A 23,081-nucleotide genomic window follows, 5' to 3' on the forward strand; every position below is an offset into this window, starting at 1 on the left:
GTTGCAATAAGGACAGAAACTATATTTTCCAGGCTAATTCTAGCTGCCTCACCATTACTATTGTATATATACTATAGTATGTTTGCAAGGACAGCACAGCACCATTTTATATGCACCGGGGTCTTGAGTTTGTGCTGCTTCGTAGAATAAAATATCCTCATTGTGCATAGATTTGTAGCACTGGCACACCTAACTCAGTATTGTCAGCACCGGCTGGCAGCAGCCCTCCAGGTTTTCAGGCAGGGGGCATGCCAGGGATTGAAACAGGGATCTTCCATGTGCAAAACTGTTGCTGTGGCCCATTCTTCAGCTGAAGATGAGGGCTGAGGGCATGAACCGGCAGCCTCATGCCAAACATGGGGACCTGAGGAGGAGTTTGGAGTCAGGTGACCTCCTGCATGTGTTTGGGCTTCAGATCCCAGGGCAGCAAGAGGGAATGGGCAGAACCATGGAGGGTGATGCATTTGGAGCCCATGTGCTTGCAATGCATAGAACAGACACTGCATTTCGAAGATTCCTGATGCCAGCTCCCTCTTGGTTGTGGAGGATGCCCTGGAGTGCCTCTAGGCTGCTCTGCTTTGTCCCCTACAGCTAACAATTTATTCACAGTGCTTTAATTCAGACTCTAGCTCGGAGGCATCATTTGCCCCCTGCAAGATAGAACCCATCCATGCTTCTGCACCACTTTGCACAGCGTCAGGAAACCAGCCCTGCTTCACCTGACAGCTGGAGCTGCAAGTCTCCAGTGCATCCCTGACTGAGTGGTGCTTGACACAGAATTCAGCATCCTTAGAGCCTTTTGTTAGAGCTCTTATGGCTCAGGAAAAAAAGCTTGCAAATATGTGGGCAGAGAGAGAGAGAGAGAGAGAGAGAGCGGTCAGTGTGTGTGTATTCCATTATTTTATTTAAAAGCAATTATTTATAGGCTGCAAGTGCTCCCATAAGACATTCCTCATTCTCAACCGTAGCTCAGGGATGTTATGTGAGAGACTCTTCATGCAGTGCACAGTTAACCTACGGAACTCTCTCCCACAGGAGGCAGTGAAAGACACCAACCTGGAGGGCTTTAAAAGGGGATTAGGCAAATTCATTGAGGAGGGGGCTGTCAATGGCTACTAGCCATGATGGCTACAATCTCCCTCCATAGTTGAAGGTAACAGTCTTTGTGTCTTTCGCACTTTATGGGCCCTTGGCCTGATCCAGCAGGCTCTTCTTATGTTCTTACTCCTTGCCTGAACTCTGAGAGACACTGCCCATCAGGGTAGACAAGCGTGAGTTGGGTGGACCAATGGGATTGATGCAGCATAAGTCAGTTTCTTATGACGTTTCACGTGACATTAAAACAGTGCTACAGATCAAAACGGCAAAGCACAAATACATGGCATCAGTCTTCATTAAGACAGCAGCCAGCCAAATGTAGTGGCAATATGAGGCCAGCACCACACCACTCTGAACTGTGTATACCTCTGAATTCGTGTCTATGAGAAGTAGGATACATTGCACACAACTGACAAGTAGATACAAACCAAATTAACTTGCACAATTCACAGCCAGGCCCAGGAGCTGTTTATTGGAAGTATCTGCTGCTAATTCAGTTATTCCTAGGCTAACGTAGGAGTGCAGCCTTGTGCTGATTTTGACACATGTCGCAGAATGAGGCGGTAAGAATATAAGGTTTCCCCTGCTGGATCAGGCCAAAGGGGCCCCATCTTAGGCCAGCCATCTTGTTCTCACAGTGGCAACCAGGTGGGAAGAGGCCCTCAAGCAAGCTGGCAGAGTCTTGAGACAGTAGAATGGACTGGAGTACCTGAGGAGAGATTGTGGGGTCACAGTTTTGATGTTCCCCTATACCACTTTATAAAAAGATAATTTCAAGTAGAAAATTAGTATAGCCACGAGAGGCTGTACAGGAACCTGTCTCCTTGAGGTGTTATGTTAGCCCCCTTTCCTTCACATGGATGATCCTGCTGGGAGTCCCCGTTCCACTGTCGGACAGCTCTTAACTGTCAGAAATTTATTCCCATGTTTAGTCAAAATCTCCTTTCTTGTCATTTGAATCTATTGTTTCTGGACTGGTCCTCCCCTCTGGAGCAGCAGAAAATGAGCTTCCATCACTTTTTATGTGACAGCCTTTCAGATATTTGAAGATGGCTATCATATCAACTCTCAGCCTCCTCTTTTCCAGGCTAAACATACCCAGCTCCCTCAGCAGTTCCTCAAAAGGCTTAGTTTCCAGATAATCTTGGTCCCTCCTCGGCACAGCTTCCAACTTGTCAACATCCTTCTCAAATGGTGGTGCCCAGAAGTGGACACAGTCCTCCAGGTGGGGTCTTACCAAGGCAGAATAGAGCGGCACTACTACTTCTCTTGATCCAGACACTAGACCTCTTTTTGATGCAACCTAGAATTGTATGAGGGATGCGGATGGCGCTGTGGGTTAAACCACAGAGCCTAGGACTTGCTGATCAGAAGGTTGGCGGTTTGAATCCCCGTGACGGGGTGAGCTCCCATTGCTCGGTCCCAGCTCCTGCCAACCTAGCAGTTTGAATGCACGTCAAAGTGGAAGTAGATAAATAGGTACCGCTCCGGCAGGAAGGTAAACGGCGTTTCCGTGCACTGCCCCGGTTCACCAGAAGCGGCTTAGTCATGCTGGTCACATGACTTGGAAGCTGTACACCGGTTCCCTCGGCCAATAAAGCGAGATGAGAGCCGCAACCCCAGAGTCGTCCACGACTGGACCTAATGGTCAGGGGTCCCTTTACCTTTAGAATTGTATGAACTCCACCCCCACCACACCCCCTGCACCACACTGTTGACTCATGCTTGTGGTCCGCTAATACCCCTCGCTCCTTTTCACATGTCACTGCAAGCAACTATCCCTTCCTCCTCTTCCCTCTTCGTACCCCAAAGGAAGGTCAGAACTTTTGCACCTCCTGTCTCCCCTACCTAAGTAGGGCCGTGCAATCCATCACAGGAGATGAGTAGAAACAGGAAGCTGGGGATAGTCACGTTTGCTGCGGCTGCTCCAAGAGGGAATGAAGAAAAGAGTGTTTGTGTTCTCATCCAAATGTATTTGCCGACATTTCTGAGAAGCTGAAATTAAAACATCGTGGGGTGGGGCTGTGATCAGCAGCTTTAGAATATCGCAGATGGTCCACAGTGGCCTTGCCAGAATTAGGAAGCCGTTTCCAGCTAGTTTTGACATAGTTCTAGAAAGGCAGGCTGCACATTGGTTCAAAGGTTGGTGCCACCCAAAGGTCAGAGGCAGCCTTCAGCATCTCCTTGCCCGCTGAGATTTCCATCCCACAGCCTGCCTGATAACCGGACATCATTCCCGTTTCCTGGGCATTGTATATATTGCAGAACACATTGAGGAAGCCAGCAATTTTGTGCCTCCTGCGCGGAGAGGGGCATGCTATGTGCCAGCAATCTGTGCACCTGGAAACAGCACATTGTTCAAAGCTCATTCTAAAATCCTCACATCAAGATGAAAGAAAGTGTTTCTATTTATGCGACGCCACCAGCTCTGCTGAAAGCAGGCTTTGGAGATCTTCACAAAGGCCTCTTCCAGCAAGCAACATCCTCCGCGTGATCATAAATAATGTGGGCTCGCCTTTCTGGGCACATTCCCAATATAACTGAAAGGACGTGGGAGCCCCTTCCACATGGCTTCCAACAGTAGGCAGGTAATGCCTGGAGGGAAGAGTCATGTGGGACCCAGTTCAGATGCTTCCCAATGCTGCTGGCATTCAATAGCCTTCCATGAAGCTGGATATCTTGCCTGGAGCACCCCAGCAGCCACACCCATCATTTTTGAGTTTGGGTAAATTTTACTTGTGATTCCTGCGTTGCAAATGGTTGGACTACACTCATGCACTCACATGCACACACACAACACACACACACACACACACACACACACACACACACACACACACAAACCTCACAGGGATTAAATGAGGAATGGGGAACCATGTGCATGCCACTTTGAGCTCCTGGGAGAAAAGGGGTGGGAGATAAATGAAACAGACAGACAGACAAACAAACCCTTGCAGCACCTAACACATAGGATGCAAAGGCATCCAGGGATTTCAAGGTAAGCACCACCACCACCTCTGATACCACTTTCTTTGAATCAGAAAATTGTAGAGTTGGAAGGGATCTGAAGGGCCATCCAGTCCAACCCCTTGCAATGCAGGAGGATTTCTTCCCTATGTCCCTGCAGTCACAGTTTCTGATATCTCAGCATGATTAGCAATGAAGGATTAGATTTGCTGTCCAGGGCTGCCTTGAACCCAGGGCCAGTGGCATTCTGGTAGTTCTGCACCTTGGCCTGAACTACCCACAATTTTCATCTCCTGCTAGGAGTCCTGGCAGGGCAGGAAGCAGGGGGCTGGCTGTGCCACTGCTCTCTGCACACACCGGACTGAGACTCCTTGCTCATGTGGCACCTGTGGTTCCTGCATTGCAGGGGGTTGGACTAGATGACCCTTTGGTTCTTTTTCCAACTCAACAACTCTGTGATCCAGGGCTGTGCAGGTCCGGCTCCAAGGGCCTTCTGGCGGTTCCCTCACTGCGAGAGGCCAAGTTACAGGGAACCAGGCAGAGGGCCTTCTCGGTAGTGGCGCCCGCCCTGTGGAATGCCCTCCCATCAGATGTCAAAGCAATAAACAACTACCTGACATTCAGAAGACATCTGAAGGCAGCCCTGTTCAGGGAAGTTTTTAATATGTGACATTTTAGTGTATTTTTCATCTTTGTTGGAAGCCGCCCAGATAGATGGGCGGGGTACAAATAAATGATAATAATAATAATAATAATAATAATAATAATAATAATAATAATATAAAACCCCTTCTGACCACACACAGGCACAATGGCTGTCTATGGAACCCAAACACCAGCTTCCTTGCCTGGGTCCTTTTAAGACAAACACAGATCTCAAGAGCCAATGCAGACAGCTTGTCCTTTGCTGTCTAAACCTGCCCTAAATGACACCTGACTTTGGCATTCACGAGGCAAATTGGGTAGAGAGAAGCAAATCCCTCTCCAATTGTTCCTGGAACAAGGGGCTGCAGAATAAACAGGCCGTTCTGTGTTCATATGCAAAGCCCTGTCCAAAGATGCAGTTTTCGTCGCCCCCTCCCTTTCCACGGGCCAATTCCCTTTCAAAGCCTGACAAACGCCAATGAGGCAGTTGGGAAGCTCATTAGCAGAAAGATCTCTGCCCTTTCCCCATCCTGGACACACACACTGTGGCTGACACTGTTCATAACATCACAGCAAAAGCTTTCAGGAGCAAGAAAATGTCACCATCTCTGCATGTTTGTGTGCGTGCACATATAAATTTCTACCTGCGTGATTTTAAAGTACGTTGTGTATGTGACTCTAGGCTGCATGAACAGAAGTCGACTGTCTAGATCAAGGGGTGTAATAGTCCTGCTCTAGTCTGTCTTGACTCCACTAGAGGACTGTGCCCAGTTCCGGGCATTGCAGTTTTAGCATATTGACAAGCTGGAAGGTGTGCAGAGGAGGGAGACCAAGATGATGAAGGGTCTGAAAACCAAGCCTGATGAGGAACAGTTGATGCTGTTTGGGATGTTTAACTTGGAGAAGAGATGACTGAGAGGTGGTAGGAGAGCCACATTCAAATATCTGAAGAACTGTCACAGGGAAGGTAGAGCAAGCTTGTTTTCTGCTGATCTAGGGGAAAGGACCCAAACCAGTGGATTCAAATAACAAGAAAGGGGATTCTGACTAAATATTGGGGGGGGGGGGGATTCTGTCAGTTGAGAACTGTTCCACAGTGGAATGGATTCTCCAGGAAGACAGCCTTTGATCATCTCCCCGCATTCCCCATCCGACAGTTGCTTGGTTGGCTTATCAATTGGCCATTACTGAAAGAAAGAGAGGAAAAACCCAGCAGATGTTTTAATCAGTCCTGTCTCTTACCAATTGGTAGACTTCAGTCCGGGACTGATGGGAAAGGAAATAAAACTGACAGGAAGTTTTATCGCTATGCCAATCTCCAATCCCGCCTCCCTGCTCTTCCCAGACACAATGGGCAAAGTAATGACTCTTGGGTATAGCCGACTTCAACGCTAACAGCTGCCATGAGGGGGAAAAGGTCATTCTACGCCACTCCCCACACCAAAGTATCACATCTTAACCTCTTTTAATGGACATGGAGCAGCGCTGGCATCAATATTTGGGGGGTTGACTTGAGCAACCGTAGCTTGGAAGAGAGGAGCTGGTGTGCAAGCAATTTGATCTCAGGCTGCCCCCTCTGACTTTCTTGGCTACTCTGCATACAAAGTCACCTGTCGCCTGGGGGCAGCCATTCTGGAAGACTGCTTCAGTGCAAGAGAGATGGGGAACAAAGCCCATTGCATCAGCTTTGCTAAATGAGGAACCTCCTGTCCCTGAACTCTTGCCCCCAGCTGGCCATGACAGGAGCAACTGTTTAGAAATCAGTGCCTGAGTTTAGATTTGGATTTTCTCCTTCCCACCCAGTCCTTCTCGCCTTTGTATCATTTTGTTGTTGTTGTTGTTGTTTTAGCTTGCACCATCCTATATGTGACAGCCCTTCTGATATTTGAAGATGGCTCTCATATCACCTCTCAGACTTAGAATCATAGAACTGCAGAGCTGGAAGGGACCACGAGGGTCATCTAGTCAGGAGTCTTTTTGCCCAATGTGGGGCTCTAACCCATGTCTTCTCTTATCCAGGCTAAACAGTCTCAGCTCCCTCTGCCATTCCTCATAAGGCTTGGTTTCCAGAGCCTTGATCCTCTTGGTCGCCCTCCTCTGCTCACCTTCCAGCTTGTTGGGTTATTCATATGCTGGTGCTGACAGGAAGGAGGTTAAAGACCATTTTGAGCAGATCCAGCACCTTCTCTGCCTTGGCTTTTAAGAAAGAGGGTCATATCAGACAAGAGTCAGAACACCGCTGATGTTTAAGTGTGAGGGTTAGAGGAATTAATGCCTCAGAGGTGGAGAAGGAGGCTGAAGTAACAGGAACACGGAGACACACTTTCAGAGCAAAGTCAACTCCCAAGTGACCTGGAAAAGTACCTTCCTCCCCCTCCCACCATCCGTGGCCCATTAAACCTGGAGCAGCTGAGCAACTTTGCCTCCAATCTAACACGCAGCACTTTGGCCAAATGGCAAGGCAAGCAAAGAGGACATCAGAGATGGAAAGCGGCAAAATGATGAGGTAGCCTCAGCCCCCGGCAATGCTCCATGGGCCCCAGAGAATAATCCCAGTTGTTAGCCTGGAGCCCTCTCCTCCACGCATCCCAAATGGTACATTCATTTCATGATGATGCATGCAATGCAAATGATCAATCCTGAGGTTAAATTGACATTCAGGGCCCTGTGCAGTCCGAGATTAATTTTTTCAAGAGGGAGAATCACATTCTGCTTGCAAAAATTGCCTTTACACTGTGTGCGGAAGTCTCCAAAGCCAGAGGAGAGCTCAGCACTTTTCCGGCAGTGAAAAGGCAAGGTCAGATTCCCCTTTGTATCTCTGATTGCTAGCAGAAGGAGAATAAATTATGCCAAACGTGTGCCCCATTTGGCCTGACTTAGATGGGCTGCAGAACTACAGCCATCCTTTGTGCAGGGAGGAAGTTTGGGCAGAAGACCCATAGTAAACTTGGTTCTCAAATCAGAAAGCGTTAGAGATGTTGAGAAGGCAGCAATTTCTGTCCTGTCCTGAGTTCATTGCAGTCAGTACTGTTTCTGTTCAGCTACAGTTCAGCTTTGAATCAAACCTATTGCAACTCTCTCACTCTCCACTACAGATGAAACTAATGCAATTACTTAGGGAATTAGCTTCAGTGCATTTCAGTGGAAGGCAAATGTCAAAAACAATGCAGAAAATAATGTAATCATTTATGTAACATCTGCGAACTACAGAAACAACAATAGAATCATAGAACTATAGTGTTGGAAAGGACCCCAAGGGTCATCTAGCCCAACCATATGCAATGGAGGAGTCACGGCTAATACTGGAAATATTGCTGGCTTTCCCTTGCATGGTTTCTGTTCAGACCTCAGATGAACATGCACACTGCAGCAATTTCAGTAGCCTGAAAAGGAGACTGCAGGCAAATTAGGATAACCTCTCTACAGCCCAGAATCTTCCTGACCCTGTGAATTAGATGATGGCAGACATCTGAAGCCAAGTTGCTACCTTGTATGAAGAACACAAGCAAAGCCCTTCTGGATCAGGCCAAAGGATCAGGCCCATCTAGCCCAGGATCCTGTTCTCACAGTGACCAACCAGATGCTTCAGTAGGAAGTCCTCAAACATGACTTAAGTGCAACAGCAGCACTCTCTCCTTTTATGCTTCCCAGCAACTGGTATTATTACTCAGAGGTAAACCGCCTCTTTGTGCATCCATCACATCCAGAGCAGCTCTTACCCCTTTGCAGATGGCCACTGCTTCCTTGGACATAGATTTTGGATAGGCTACATTGTGCTCCATGATGGACTGGAAGAGTTCGTCTTCGTCTTCACCTTCAAACGGTGCCTACAGCATTGGGGGGAAGGAGGAAAAGTTTTAGGGCTACTCAGTTCTGGTGCGCTGCAATCCATTTCTGTATCACGGAGATAGGCAGCTGTCTGCAGGCCATAGAACTGACTTTGCCAACCTGATGCCTCCCAAATGTTTTGGATGGCAGCTCCCATGAGCCCCAGCCAGTGATGGGAGTTGTAGTTCAAAACATCTGGAGCTCACCAAATTGGTGAAAGAAGGGCAGGTGATATAATGGGCAAAGTAGATTGTAGTAAGCAGACCAGGTGGCATGTACATGCTTCCCCCTTCTTTTTTTGCCCAGACTTTCTCCAACTGGTGCACCCTGATCCTCCTTAACCTTTCCTTTTCATTTCTCCTTCATCTCTTTCCCCCCTTTTCCCTTTCAGAATTCAAGTCTACAGGTGGCTGCATAGTTTGCAAAGCTTCTAATGACAGTCCTAAATGCTTACCCAACGATGCTGTTGGGATTCTATCCAGAAGCCAGGCAACCAGCACACAACCCCCATTTATCGTGATGCTATGTACGGCTTTGAGCCCATCCAGACTTGGAGACAGGCTGGGGGTTTGGCTGGGACAAGACACTGACGACCAGCCCTCAATCCCCAGCTTAGAATGCTGTTAGTCTTTGCTTCATACACATACCCCTTCCACAAGCTCAACCAAACAGGCCATTCCAGAATCTGGGTTGTGCTCAATTCCTTGGACCTCACTGAAAACCCCACAACCTCTGCCCCCCCAAAAAAACCCTAGTCCGGTTTCCTTACCTGCCCAGCCAGCATTTCATAGAGAAGGACACCAAAAGCCCACCAGTCCACTGATTTCCCATAGGGCTGGTAAGCGATTATCTGCAAGACATTGATAACAACATCAGAGCTACAGGATTACACACACACACACACACACACACACACACACACAGAGTTTTTGGCCCACTGTCTGTCACAAGGCAAAAATTATTCTAACTGTTGCAGCGACAACAAGCAGATTTCCTGCTGACTTCCCAGGGATAGCAAACAAACAATAGGATTAGACACTTAGCAAGAAAAACCTGGGGCATTCCTGAACCTCCAGCCTCCTTTCTTGTGAAAGACCAATGGGCAATTCACATCCACCACCACTGCAGCCACACAGTCTGCCGCGTTGCCTCTGCCATCAGCATCAGTGCCAATTTCCAGCAACATCCCATGAAATCTCACGAGATCCATCATGCTCCGTAAGATCTTGTGAGATTTTGGTGAGCTCTCGCTAGAAATCAGTGCTGATTCTGGTGCTGATTCTCTGCCGGTGGTGGAGCTGGGATGGGTGGGTCACCCATGGGGGCACCACCTCGGGGACTTCCACTGCCTGAAGCCACTGCTTTAGCCTGCTTCATGGGCAGCCCTGTCATTTGCCCACCTGCCCACAAAACTGTGTGCTTCCAGACTGCCGCTGCTTCTCGGTGTGATTCAACCACATACTAGCAAATCCAGGTTTTGCAAGTATTGTTGATTGGGAGGTCTTGTGCAAAAACCCCACTTTCCCCAAAGAGTGGACTTTTTCCAATGAGAAAAGTGACAGTGAAATGCACTGAAAGTGTGGGATGAGTACACTGGCTTTGATGCAAAATCGTCTAACCTCCCTGCAAGCAAATCAGAACAAACGCCCAATAAGCAGGTCATCTGCGATCATGCAATATGGCAGGCGTTTCTATTTTCTGTTTAATTTCATCTCTCTCTTTTCTGTTGCAATGTGTTTGTGGCCTGGTGCTACCTGTCACATAAACTGCAATATGGGTGTTCATGTAGGAAATGTTAATGGATCACAAGATGATTTTGAAAGAGTGAAGGTAGGAGCAGGAGGTGGGCGAATGTGAAAATCCACAGTTTTAGCTCATTTCCCCAGAGTGGACAAATGGTTGAGTTTGGGGAGGCCACTTCAAGTGCCCACAGAGGATCCCCATTTCCTTGCCATTGTGCAAGGAAGTTCCCATTGGGAGAAATATTGCCTCTTTTTGAGAGAGAACTAGAGTACTCCATGCAGCTGTCAAACTCTTGTGCCTAGATCAGAGCTTTTGGGCCGCGATGAATGGTCTGGGAGAAGCTTCTCTTGGTGATGAAGACGATCGAGGCTGTGTATATTTTTCAGCAATTACCGTGCGATTTGCATTTATGTTTGAATATATGAATCTTTTCGGAATAGAAATCTGTAATTAGGATGAATAAACGACGAAACGGTTTTGCATTAAGTAACAGATGGCAGTGCCTCAGGCTTGTCAAACCCCATACGCTTAAACGAGGCAAACAAATGGGGGGGGGGGAGAAAGGCAGAGTCCTTCAAAATGCAGGCTCTTCCTCCTCCTTTTGCGTGCTTTGGGGCATTCTGTGTTGGCCCTTAATATGTTTTCCTGGCAAAACTTTGTCTGATTTCTTGCTGCTTATTTGCGATTTCTTCTCCACTTACATAACTCTCTTTTTCTGCCCTGCAGTTCCTTGGGCGATTTGTAGCAGAGACTCGGGTCAACTGCTTTGGACATCTCAAACCTTTATTTTCCATTATTTATTCATCACATTTACCTCCCATCTCCTTCAAGGAGCTCAAGGTGGTGTACGTGGTCCTCTGCCTCCCCTCACAACAACCCTGTGAGGTAGGTCAGGCTGAGAGATACTGGCTGTCCCAAGGTAACAGCTGAGTGGGGAGTTGAACCCTGCAGGTGTTGGCAGGGGAGGCCTCAATGAAGCTCAGAAGTAAGGCTGGGAAAAGGCAATGGTTTCCATTCCGTCCTCTGTTTGTTGCATGCGGCTTTGTTTCTGTTCTGCTGCAGTCCAGCTTCTGATAAAAACAACCTTATTCATCTCCCTTCAGCATTCCCTCCATCGATGCTGAGCTGGACAGGTGTACTAGGCAACTATGGCAATGGCTCACCAGGCCTGTGTGCTGATCACACTGCTTAATGGAAATGAGTCATGGGCAGCTTACAACTGTCAGGAGGGACACCCCAATGCCTTCCACATGCACTGCATCAGGAGGATTTTGGGTAACACATAGCAGCACAGAAGTCCAAACAAAGATGTGCTATCCCAAGACCACATTCCCAGCATGTTCGCACTCCTGTCTCAGGAACATCTTGGTCATGTCTACAGAATGGAAGATCCCCAAGGATATACTTTATGGGGAACTGGCTTGAAGCACCAGGCCAATTGGCAGACCAACTCTGCACCACAAGGATGTCTGCAAATATGACATGAAGGCTGGCCACATCAACCCTGCCATGTGAGGATCCCTTGCAGACAACCACAGTCCCTGGAGAGACAAGTTGTGTATCCATAGCAGTGACCAGAGGAGAAACGGCTGTTGGGAGGAGCTCAGAGAGAAGGAAGCCATGGTGCATTTGCAGCCACAAAACTGGGCACCTTCATCTGCCCTAGCTGCAACAAAACGTGTCTCTCCCACAGCGGTCTCTCTGGCCACAGCAGGCTCTGCAACCTTCCAACAGCTTGACCTCACCCCCAAAGGTGCCCTCCTCCATTGTCTCCCGAGACAGACGGATGCCAACCAACCAATGGGGCAATTCTACGTAATTCTGTAATTAATTGCATCCCCCAACACCATTCATTTCAGTGCAAAGGAAACACAATGTAAATAGGTTGGGGAATAACCAATTATGTGTCATTCACGGACTGTAAACAACAGCAGCAAATACTGATTGTATTCGCCAGATTGATTTCCATTCTGAACATGGGATGAATAAGTGAACATCAGCAATCTCTGCTCCTGTTCCCATTGGGATTCTCCAGCTTCTCTACTCAGAAGGCAACAGAGCTGTTTGACATTGGACTCTGATCTCAGAGGGCACCATACAACCTCTGGACTGGCCAGCTGCAAAGTTTTTCTGTTGGAGTAGCAGCATGGGCATAGCCAGGATTTTTGTAGGGGTGCATACCTTTTCTTAGGAGGGGCAGGCCTTTTTTAGGGTGGGGCAGAACCTCAGTTTGCTATGTATTTTATTGATTTGGGAGGCCGTTGCCCCCCCCCCCGCCCCGGGCTATGCCCATGACCAGCAGAACAGCAGTGTGGTCCCCATACATTCATGCCTCCTGTTCCAGCTGTTTTAATGAAGCAGCTGTACTAAGTTGGACCTTCATAGAATCCACCCAGCTTAGATTGGACTGAGGGAACTCCATTGTCCAAGCCACATGGAGAGGCCAAGCAAGGATGGAGGGGGAGAGGTGTGAAGCATCATCACCTTTGCATTTCCTCGCATGGAAGAGTTCCTGCCTCTTTTCTAGCCTTGGGGGGAAACCAGGTGCAGATCTGCCCACCCCAGAGAAAAATGCATTAGAAGCACTTGTAGGAAATGGAGGACTGTGTGTACACCAGTGGGGTGTGAAGCTTTAATCCCTCCAAACAGCCCAGATAAAAGTTTATGGAGCTTGCTGCACTCCTGACTGTCATTAGCACTCAATATAGTCATTTTGGCACCAAGGAGAAATCCCCAGAATCAATGAGATCAAGGGAAGGGGAAGCATGAGATGCACTCATGCTTGGAAGTGCAAAACCTGTTCATTTGCTGCAAAGTGTTATTCCTGGCCGCCTTCATCTCGGGAGCACATCTGTGATGCTGGAGGAACAATGGGCCACTCTTTTGTGTGGATCAGAACAATTATTCTCCACTGAAATGAATGAAGAGAACTGAAGGATGTGCAGTTTGGAAAACCTTTGATGGGGAGTTATAATTGCCTCTGTCTCTAGTCCCTACACTTCCAATCTACGGCAGGGTTTGGAGTAGTTGCCTACTTGCCCACCACCACAAACCCTCTCGTCCCAAACACATTTAAAGTGTTGTTCCAATGTTGGCAGAGATCCCCTCATTTGACAACCTTTCAGATCCCCAGGGTTGTCACCAACCATGTTCTCCTCAAGAGCAGACCCCTTGAAATGGATGGCTCCAAGTTACTCCTCTGCATTGATTTCAATGGGCCTCCTCTGAATAGGACTAACATGAGATCAATGAGTCACAGAATTGTATAGTTGGAAGGAACAAAGAGGATCCTCTAGCCCAGCGGTTCTCAACCTGTGGGCCCCCAGATGTTGTTGGACTACAACTCTCGTCATCCCTGAGCTCTGGCCTTGCTAGCTAGGGGTGATGGGAGTTGTAGTTGAACAACATCTGGGGACCCACAGGTTGAGAAATGCTGCTCTAGCCCAACCCCCTGCAAGGCAGGAATCACAACTAAGTGTCCTTTTGAAGCTGATGTTTGTCTGCAAAGGTTTGGGAGATCTGAGTCCGCGCCCATCAAGGGCGTTCTGCTTGAGCCTCACAGCATTGGACTGGAGAGAGCGTAAGTATGGCATTATTCCAGAAGCTAGGCCAAAGTTTGTAATTTAGTTAGTTCCTTTAAATATTCCTAGGTCCCTTTTGCACATTGCTCCAGGTGGCTTATATACCAATTTCGCATCTACTTTCACAAACACCGCAGTCTGTGGTTTTGTTCTCTGTTCTTTCCAAAGTAAAAACAATGAATTAAAAGCCAAGAAAACAAGCACTTTGGAGATGATGCCCAGTTGCTGACCGGGGGGGGGGGAGAGAATGATGGTTTGTTCTACTCTGAAAGCGCATTAATCATGTGCAGAGATCCAGCCACATGCTGGCCAGGCTCCCATATTAATCTTGGCAGAACAAGGGGAAAATAACGCACATTAGCCTAGTAATTAAACGTCTCCCTGGGAAGGAGGAACACACAAAGTGGTTTAGCATTCACAGGCATTCCTCAGAGAGACAGGAAGAGAGGAGCGATGTCCTGATATGCTACCAGCCACAGATATCAATATAACATTCGTCAGCACTCCATATCTTTAGAGCCATGGCTCCCAAATCTTTTTGGGCCCTGCCACTTTTGTTCCATAAATTCATCAGTGGTGGACTTTTGGGCTCTCATGTAGAAGGTCCCAGGTTCAAACACCTCCAGGTACGACAGGGAAAGTCCCTGGTCTGAAACCATGAAGAGCTGCTTCCAGTCCGTGTAGACAATATTGAGCAAGCTAGACTCATGGTCTGTCTGGGTATGAGGCAGCTTCCTAAAACAGAGACCCAATGACGAATAGGAGAGATCCGGTACAGAGCAGCATCAGGCAGCTTCCTTTGTCGTCCCATCACAGAACTGTAGAATTGGAAGCAACCCAAAGGGCCATCTGGTCCAAATGCCTGCAGTGCATTGATCACAGCTATCTTCCATAGCTCAGGGGACGGGGCACCTGCTCTGCATGTAGAAGGTCCCAGGTTCAATCTTGCCAGGGACTGGCTGGATGAGGAAGAGTGCTGGGAGCTGCCTGCCAAGAGCCCCCCAGAGAGGGCACAGGAGAGGAAGACTTAGATCCCAGATCCTGGTGGTGGGATACCAGCCACACCTCAGAGGAGGGGACAAGCTGGGAGGTACTAGAAGCAGGAAGCATGAGGGATCACGGGGAGACAGGAAGGTGACTCAACACAGAGCAGGGTGGTGAGGTTTCCAGTTTGGATGCAGGCTCCAACAGAGATGGCAGAGGGGAGCTAGACCCTGCATCTTTCCCATAGCACCAATAGAACAGCCTCTCAGCTGAAGGCTCACTGGCCCCATTGACTCCCAGAACGCAAAGGATGTTACATGTTGCTGAGCAACAGGCCAGACAGGCACAGAGAGAGGCTCCTGGGGTTTGCTGCAGCAGAAGATTACAAGAGAGGAGCCCTGACTCAGAGGGGTAGAGACAGAAGGAGAGGCTGCACACCAATTCGAGCAACTTCTTCATGGGGGTGGTGGTTTACCCTTATGAGACTTCTTGTATTTCCCCCCTTTCCTTAATAAAGAAACTGAACTGCATGTTAGCCTCGCGTCTCCCTCTCTGACCTGTGAATGACCTGATCGTCCTGTCAGCCCCTTGACAAATCTCTAGCATCTTTAGGTGGGGCTGGGAAAGATTCCCTGCCTGAATTGCTGGAGAGCTGCCAGCCCGTGTAGACAATATAGTGCAGGCCAGAGTCAGGCCAACAGTCCATCCAGAACAGTGCTGTCTACACTGACTGGCAGTGGCTCTCTAGGGTTTCAGGTGGGAGTCTTTTCCCAGCACTACCTGGAGACACCTAGGATTGAACCTGTGACCTTCTGCATGCAAAGCATGTGCTCTGCCCCTGAGCCATAGCCCCAGTTACACAGAGCAACTTGTGATTCTGCAGCCAAAATCTTGGCGCTTCTAACTCATTTAAAAATGAACTTTGTTGTTCATCAAGCACACATGCTTTGATAAGGAGACCATGGGCTGTAACTTCTAACAATTTAAGCATCCACTAAATTGTTGCAGAGGATCAATTGTCTTTATTCCCTTGGTAACGGCTTGTTAAGGTGCTAAAAATAAAGCAAGCCTGCTCCTTTCCTTCAGAGCACTTATGGAAATTTAACTGATGCATTGATTAAGATTTCTTCAAGCCCAAGCCTTTAAAACAAACAGCATTTACCTAAACTATATATTAAAAAACTGAAAGTTACGGAATCGTATTATTAATAATAAGAGTAATATCCAATACATGTCATACTCAAGAGTATACCCACTGAGATTGTAGTAGAAAAATTGGGGGTTGGCTTCTGCAGCCCAACTCTCCAAGGGACTCTGAGTCCCCTAAGTCCATGATCGGTCAGAGAAGAATGGACAGAGGCAGGAACCAGTAGAAGGAAAGCAAGGAAGATCTTAATTTTCATGTTGCAACAGAGTCCCCTGTATCCTCAGCGAAGAGGACTCCGAACAATAGTGTGTAGCACCTTTTAAAGACTTTAGAAATTGCCCAACCCCTTAGCCAAAGACCACCCAAAAGCATCACACGTACATCACAGAAAGAGGCGGTCTACAACAGAAATTTGAGAGTGTGATCGGTCTCCTGTTTGCCAAGATATCTGATAATGTTTGCCCATGGGCATAGCCAGGATTCTTGTGGGGAGGGGCAGGACTTTTGTTGGGGGGGCAGAACCGACATGATTGATCAGTTAAGTATTTCTATTATTTTACTTGATCGGGGGGGGGGCAGCTGCACCCCTGCCTCCCCCACGCTATGCCTATGCAATCGCCCCACCTTGGCTGGTCTGGATCATTCTTTTTGAAATTGTAAATACCCCAAGTTCTGAAACCATCATCACAGACCTCCCCTATTCATACACAAAATGTGCTCTTTCGGTCAGATTTGAAGGGTACTGTATTTTTTGCTCTATAAGACTCGCTTTTTCCCTCCTAAAAAATAAGGGGAAATGTGTGTGCGTCTTATGGAGTGAATGCAGGCTGCGCAGCTATCCCAGAAGTCAGAACAGCAAGAGGGATTGCTGCTTTCACTGCGCAGCGATCCCTCTTGCTGTTCTGGTTTCTGAGATTCAGAATATTTTTTTCCTTGTTCTCCTCCTCCAAAAACTAGTTGCGTCTTGTGGTCTGGTGCGTCTTATAGAGCGAAAAATACGGTAAGTGAAAAGAACTATTGGGAAAGGTTTCTCCAAGATGGCTTTTGGGATTGTTCAGTGTGCTAAGTGTATTTTTCTCAGGGAATATTTCCTAAGTTTTGAAAGGCGGTGGATTGGCTTTCTGTAGAGTGTGTGTGTGCACCCTTAAAATTTTAAACAAGTTCAATGGATGAAAGCAAGGGGACCTGGGTCTCACTCTCTCTCTCTCTCTCTCTCTCTCTCTCTCTCTCTGTTACTCACCTCGGGCGCAATGTAGTCTGGAGTGCCACAGAAGGTCTTGGTGGTGACGCCATCCCAGATATTCTCTTTGCACATGCCAAAATCAGCAATCTTGATATGCCCCTCAGAATCCAGCATCACGTTGTCGAGTTTCAGGTCGCTGCAGCATTGAAAACAGACTGTGGTTATGAAAGCCTAATGGAAGCTAGAGAAGCCTGGCAGGGAGTTTAAGGGGGGACAGAGCAGAGAAGGCGACCCCCAGCAATGAGAGTACCAACCCTCGAGCTGAACAAGCTTTTTATTTTATTATTATTATTGTTTATTTATTTGCTAACAACAGCAAAAGTGCAAGCATGGCAAAAGGAAACAAAGACTCCAAAACGTAAACCATAAAAACCCACAACCTGGAAGGACAAATGTGCAAAGATACAGCGCGGTTCCAAAAGGATAATAAAGTATTAACTCATACAATGATTCCCTTTACAAATAATAAAATCAGGGGTCAGCAAACTTTTTCAGCAGGGGGCCAGACTATATTTTGAAAAATAATAATGAATGAAGTTCTATGTCCCACAAAAAACCCAGAAATGCCTTTTAAATAAAAGCACACATTCTACTCATGTAAAAACACGAGGCAGGCCCCACAAATAACCCAGAGATGAATTTTAAATAAAAGGACACTACTCTGTTGCTCCAGAGAAGCGGACACGGAGCACTGGATCCAAACTATAAGAAAGAAGATTCCATCTAAACATTAGGAAGAACTTCCTGACAGTAAGAGCTGTTCGACAGTGGAATTTGCTGCCAAGGAGTGTGGTGGAGTCTCCTTCTTTGGAGGTCTTTAAGCAGAGGCTTGACAACCATATGTCAGGAGTGCTCTGATGGTGTTTCCTGCTTGGTAGGGGGTTGGACTCGATGGCCCTTGTGGTCTCTTTCAACTCTATGATTCTATGATTCTATGATACTCATGTAAAAACACGCTGATTCCCAGACCATCTGCGGGCCGGATTTAGAAGGCGATTGGGCCGGATCCAGCCCCCAGGCCTTAGTTTGCCTACCCATGAATAAAAGATTTATACAGTGAGTGGAGAATAAAGGTTCTAGATAGGCTTAAATGAGCTAGACATTTGCATATACCGGAGGCACTGAGTGACCAGGTGCCTTAATATTTGTATAAGAAATAAAACCATGCCATTTATTTTTTTATACATGGTCATTCGAGCTCTGCCCTTTGGATACTTTTAAGTTCATGAGCTATCTTTTCAAGAAGGGCAATTTGCTGAGCAAACAAAACACACCCAGCTACCCTTTGAAAGCTGCACATCTATGAACTTTGCAAAGCACGTAGCATCGAAGAGCTAGGAGGCGCTCCCAAGGGTCATTTAGTTCAACCCCCTGCAATGCAGGAACCCCTTCGCTGAAGAACAAGCGTGCACCAAAAAGAAAACCTCTGAAAACATAATGCCGCGGGGTAACCGCACTTGTAATGCTGTGCGCAGTTCTGGCTGCTTTACACATCGAAAAGAATGTTGTAGAGCTGGTTTGGAAAAAGGCAACCGAAACTGTTGTTGTTGTTGTTGTTGTTGTTGTTGTTGTTGTTGTTGTTGTTGTTGTTATTATTATTATTATTATCAATTAAATCTCTATTCTGCACTTCCTCCAAAAGAAGTCTGGGGAGGCAAACCCCAAAGTGATAAAACAAAACAATTAAAAATAAAAATATATTTACAGCAATAGAAAACATTTTTAAACAATCTAAGCACATTTTTGATAAATTAAAATCATGTTTAAAATGATCAAGGGGTTAGAATGAAAGGAAAGGAAAGACTTCAGTGTTTGGGGCTTTTAATTTAGATTCATGATTGCTAAGAGGAAAGCGAAGGAAGTGGGGGAAATTATGCACGAGTTGAGCTAAAACCCGAAAAGAGAAAAGTTTTCTCCATGTCTCAAAAGACTAGAAGCTGTGGGTGTATGTTTTTAGGACCCACCTTGATTGGAAGTGGTTTTAAATTGCTTTCAATGCTGTAATCTACCCTGGCTCCTTATAGTAACAGGCAGGAAATCAATGAATGAAGGAATCATCCATTGAGTATTGGGCAACTCAGAACAGACAGAAGAAGGAACTTCTTTGCGCAGCACATAGCTAAGTTCCAAAATTCAAAACAAGAAGATGCAGTGACTGGCCTAAACTGGACACATTCATGAAGAAAGCTATCAATGGTAGGGCTGCCATATTTTGAAGAGCAAAAAAAAAAGAGGACACATTTGCCGACATCTACTTTTAACTATGGATCTCTATGACGACTCTCATCGTGAAAAAGAGGACGTGTCCTAGAAAAAGAGGGCATATGGCAACCCTAACAACAGCTACGTTCCTCTGGATATTAGTTGCTAGGAATCACAGGAGGGAAGAGGACTGCAGTGCTCAGATCCAGTCCTCTGTTAGAAGGGATCTCACAGGGAAGCCATCTAGGTGAGGGTGTCCTCTACTTAAGGGGAAATAAGCCTATACAGTGAGAGCAGGGAAAGAGGGTCTTGTTCCCCACTGTGGCAGTCCCTGGTGTATTTCTGTTTAAATGTAATTTACATCTAGATTAGCACATTTCACATTTAGATTAGCAAGCACATGCAAATTGTATGCAAATTGGTGCCCTTTCCCCGTCTTGGTGTTTTTTTTGAGTGACGCATTTCCGCATTTCCTCTTTTTCAGGGTTGGCCACACTGTCACCCTCCCATCCTTCAGCTTTCTCCTTCACTGATGTGGTTGTCTGCTTTGCATAAGTGAATTGATAGTTCTCCAAATTCCCTGCTGGGTTGTGGAGGCAGCACAGAGGTTCCCTGGCTGTCGGACAGCTGGATTTCATACCCCTAAAGCTACATCCCCAAATTTGGGGGTGGGGCAGGGAGGAGGTCTCCCAGATGGCTTAGGGGAGACAGGCAGGTGTTTGGAGAGGGAGGGGGACTGCTGGAGCCTTGGAATGATCTGCTGAGCCAGTGTGGTGTAGTGGTTAAGAGTGGTAGTCTCGTAATCTGGGGAACCGGGTTCGTGTCTCCGCTCCTCCACATGCAGCTGCTGGGTGACCTTGGGCCAGTCACACTTCTTTGAAGCCCTGCCGCTGGATCACGCCAAAGGGGGGTCCATCATTGCTCAGCATCCTGTTCTCATAGTGGGTGACCAGATGCCCCAAAAGAAAAAACCTAAAGCAGGATGGGGGGGGGAGCGCTTTTCCCTCCTGTAGTTTCCAGCAACTGGTACTCAGAGGCATTCTGCTTCTAACAGTGGTGGGAGAATGTATCCATCAGGCTCAATAGCCTTCTGCTCTGCTCTGGGAGCCAGTGTGGTGTAGTGGCTAAGAGTGGTAGTCTTGTAATCTGGGGAACCGGGTATGCGTCTCCACTCCTCCACATGCAGCTGCTGGGTGACCTTGGGCCAGTCACACTTCCCTGAAGTCTCTCAGCCCCACCCACCTCACAGAGTGTTTGTTGTGGGGGAGGAAGGGAAAGGAGAATGTTAGCCGCTTTGAGACTCCTTAAAGGGAGTGAAAGGCAGGATATCAAATCCAAGCTCTTCTTCTTCTGCTGCTGCTGCCAGGAGGCAAGTTTAAAGGGGGAGATCATTCCCTCCTTGTTGAGAACTCTCACTCTCTCACTCACCCATCAGCTGCTGCAAATGCAAGGCAGCAGTTATGGGCAGAGACAGCCCTTTTTAGGGGAAGGAGGAAGCGGTTCTTTTCTGCATCCAAGGAAAGTGGCAGTGAGCTTGCTTGGCTCTGGCACGAAAGCAGCAACCATTGCTTCCCACCCATGATCAGCTACAGGGCACACCTAAATGTGTCCTGAGTAGATCCACTTGATGAACAGTCTGAAGGACCCTGTGTGAAAGACAGGGAAGGAGAGATCTCTCAGTCTGAGAGGCTGGGAGAAGATAGGGATGCTCCCAGGTGAGAGCTGGGGACACACATCTTTCTCCATCTGGGAAAAAAAGTTAAGATACGTTTCTGAGAGAAGATCTTGTATTCGACTATCTCTTTCCCTTTCTTTTTATTATTCTTTGTGTAGATTAGGTAAAGGTAAAGGTACCCCTGACTGTTAGGTCCAGTCGTGGATGACTCTGGGGTTGTGGCGCTCATCTCGTTCTATAGGCCGAGGGAGCCGGCGTTTGTCCGCAGACAGCTTCCGGGTCATGTGGCCAGCATGACTAAGCCGCTTCTGATGAACCAGAGCAGTGCATGAAAACACTGTTTACCTTCCCGCCGGAGCGGTACCTATTTATCTACTTGCACTTTGACGTACTTTCGAACTGCTAGGTGGGCAGGAGCTGGGACTGAACAACGGGAGCTCACCCCGTCGCAGGGATTTGAACCGCCGACCTTCTGATCGGCAAGCCCTAGGCTCTGTGGTTTAGACCACAGTGCCACCCGCATTCCTTTGTGTAGATTACCTTGTCTTTTATTGCATTCTGAAAAGTGTCAATAAAACACTATAAAAAGAAGAAGAATGACCCACTGAGTTCCATGACTTAGAAACCTAGAACTATAAAGTTGGATAGGGCCCCAAGGGTCATTTAATCCAAACTGCAATGAAGGAATCACAGCTAAAGAATACTTGACAGATGGCCATCCAACTTCTGGTTAAAGCCCCAATGAAGTAAGGTTCACCACCTTCCGAGGGAGTCTGCTCCACTGTTGAACAGCTCTTACCCTCCTGGGGTTTAGTCAGAATCTCCTTTCTTGCCTTCTGAATCCATTGATTCAGGTCCTACCCTCTGGAGCAACAGAAAGCAAGCTGACCAGTGAGGTTGGGGCCTGTTTGGTCTGTTCTCCAGGCCTCAACTGTTGATGGGCAACATCAGCTCCATCTACTCACCACTTTCGCTTCTTTGAGCTGAATTTGGACCAGGCAGTCTTCTGCAAAACAGGACATCTGGCCACCCGAGTTGTGGTTTCTGGCTCATGCAAGGCCAGTTCATTGTGATAGCTTAGTGCTGCTGGTGTGTTTGATTGCTATATCACTGGCCGAAATCCAACACAGAGTCAGGCAACAACTAAACATAAATCTGTGCTGGATTTAGACCACTAGTTCCAATTTATAACTGTTTTCGTTTGGATGTCTTGTGATGTTCGGTTTTTAGAATCTAAACACTTGTTTTGGGTCTCACTCATAATGCAACATGGAAAAGTTAAAAAATAATAGAAACTAAAAACAAAATGCAGAATTTGCAGGCATACTGCAGATTTATCTGGCATTTCTACAACGGTTCCACGGGTTTAAAACATGACTTAATTTGTCTACAGTTATTTCCTTGATTCATTGGCTACTTTGCCCTGTTATTGCTTCAAAACCCAAAGGATATTGTCCAGTTCAGTAATGAAAGCCAAACAAATGCTATGCATATTTTAAGCATTCTGCAATTTTGTTTTTCTCAGGGAAAATAAATGAAAACAAGCATGAGTTATTTCTATGCACCCCCAAATAAGATTAAACCCTATATTGGCAATCAGTCATATGGACTAGAAACTTGATTTTTTTAAAAAACAACAACAACCCGCAATGTTGCACCCAATATTTTTAGCTTGTACATGGAATAATGGCATGCAGACAAGGCTGGGTATCCCACTTTTTCCCAGCCCAAACCACCCCTGGAATGACTCCTGCAATTCCATAATGGTTCTTTTTTAGGGGGATGGAATAAGAAGAGACTTATTTGCCCCCTAACATGCAGGTGTCACCTTCTTTATGAGGCATGAATTCCTTCAGGATCAGTCCTTTGATCCTTTGATGTGGCAGAAACACTCTCACCACCACCACCAAACAATGGGGGCAAAAATCACAGTGGGAAAGCAAGTCTCAAGGTTGTCTGTTCTGCTCC

General features: G+C 47.1%; 1 protein-coding gene across 2 annotated transcripts in view; it reads right to left on the bottom strand.

Moving 5' to 3' along the window:
• PRKCB (protein kinase C beta) overlaps positions 1-23,081 on the bottom strand; it is a 182,610-nt gene that overhangs the window by 26,207 nt on the left and 133,322 nt on the right. For both annotated transcript variants that reach the window (XM_083413995.1, XM_083413994.1), the window contains exons 13-15: positions 17,234-17,372; positions 9,308-9,388; positions 8,430-8,537 (exon numbers count right to left, since the gene is read on the bottom strand). In XM_083413995.1, coding sequence (XP_083270121.1) covers positions 8,430-8,537; positions 9,308-9,388; positions 17,234-17,372 — 328 coding nt within the window. The remainder of the gene's footprint in view (positions 1-8,429; positions 8,538-9,307; positions 9,389-17,233; positions 17,373-23,081) is intronic.

This window comes from Podarcis tiliguerta (genome assembly GCF_965153285.1).
Source record: "Podarcis tiliguerta genome assembly, chromosome: 14".
NCBI classification, from domain to species: domain Eukaryota; kingdom Metazoa; phylum Chordata; class Lepidosauria; order Squamata; family Lacertidae; genus Podarcis; species Podarcis tiliguerta.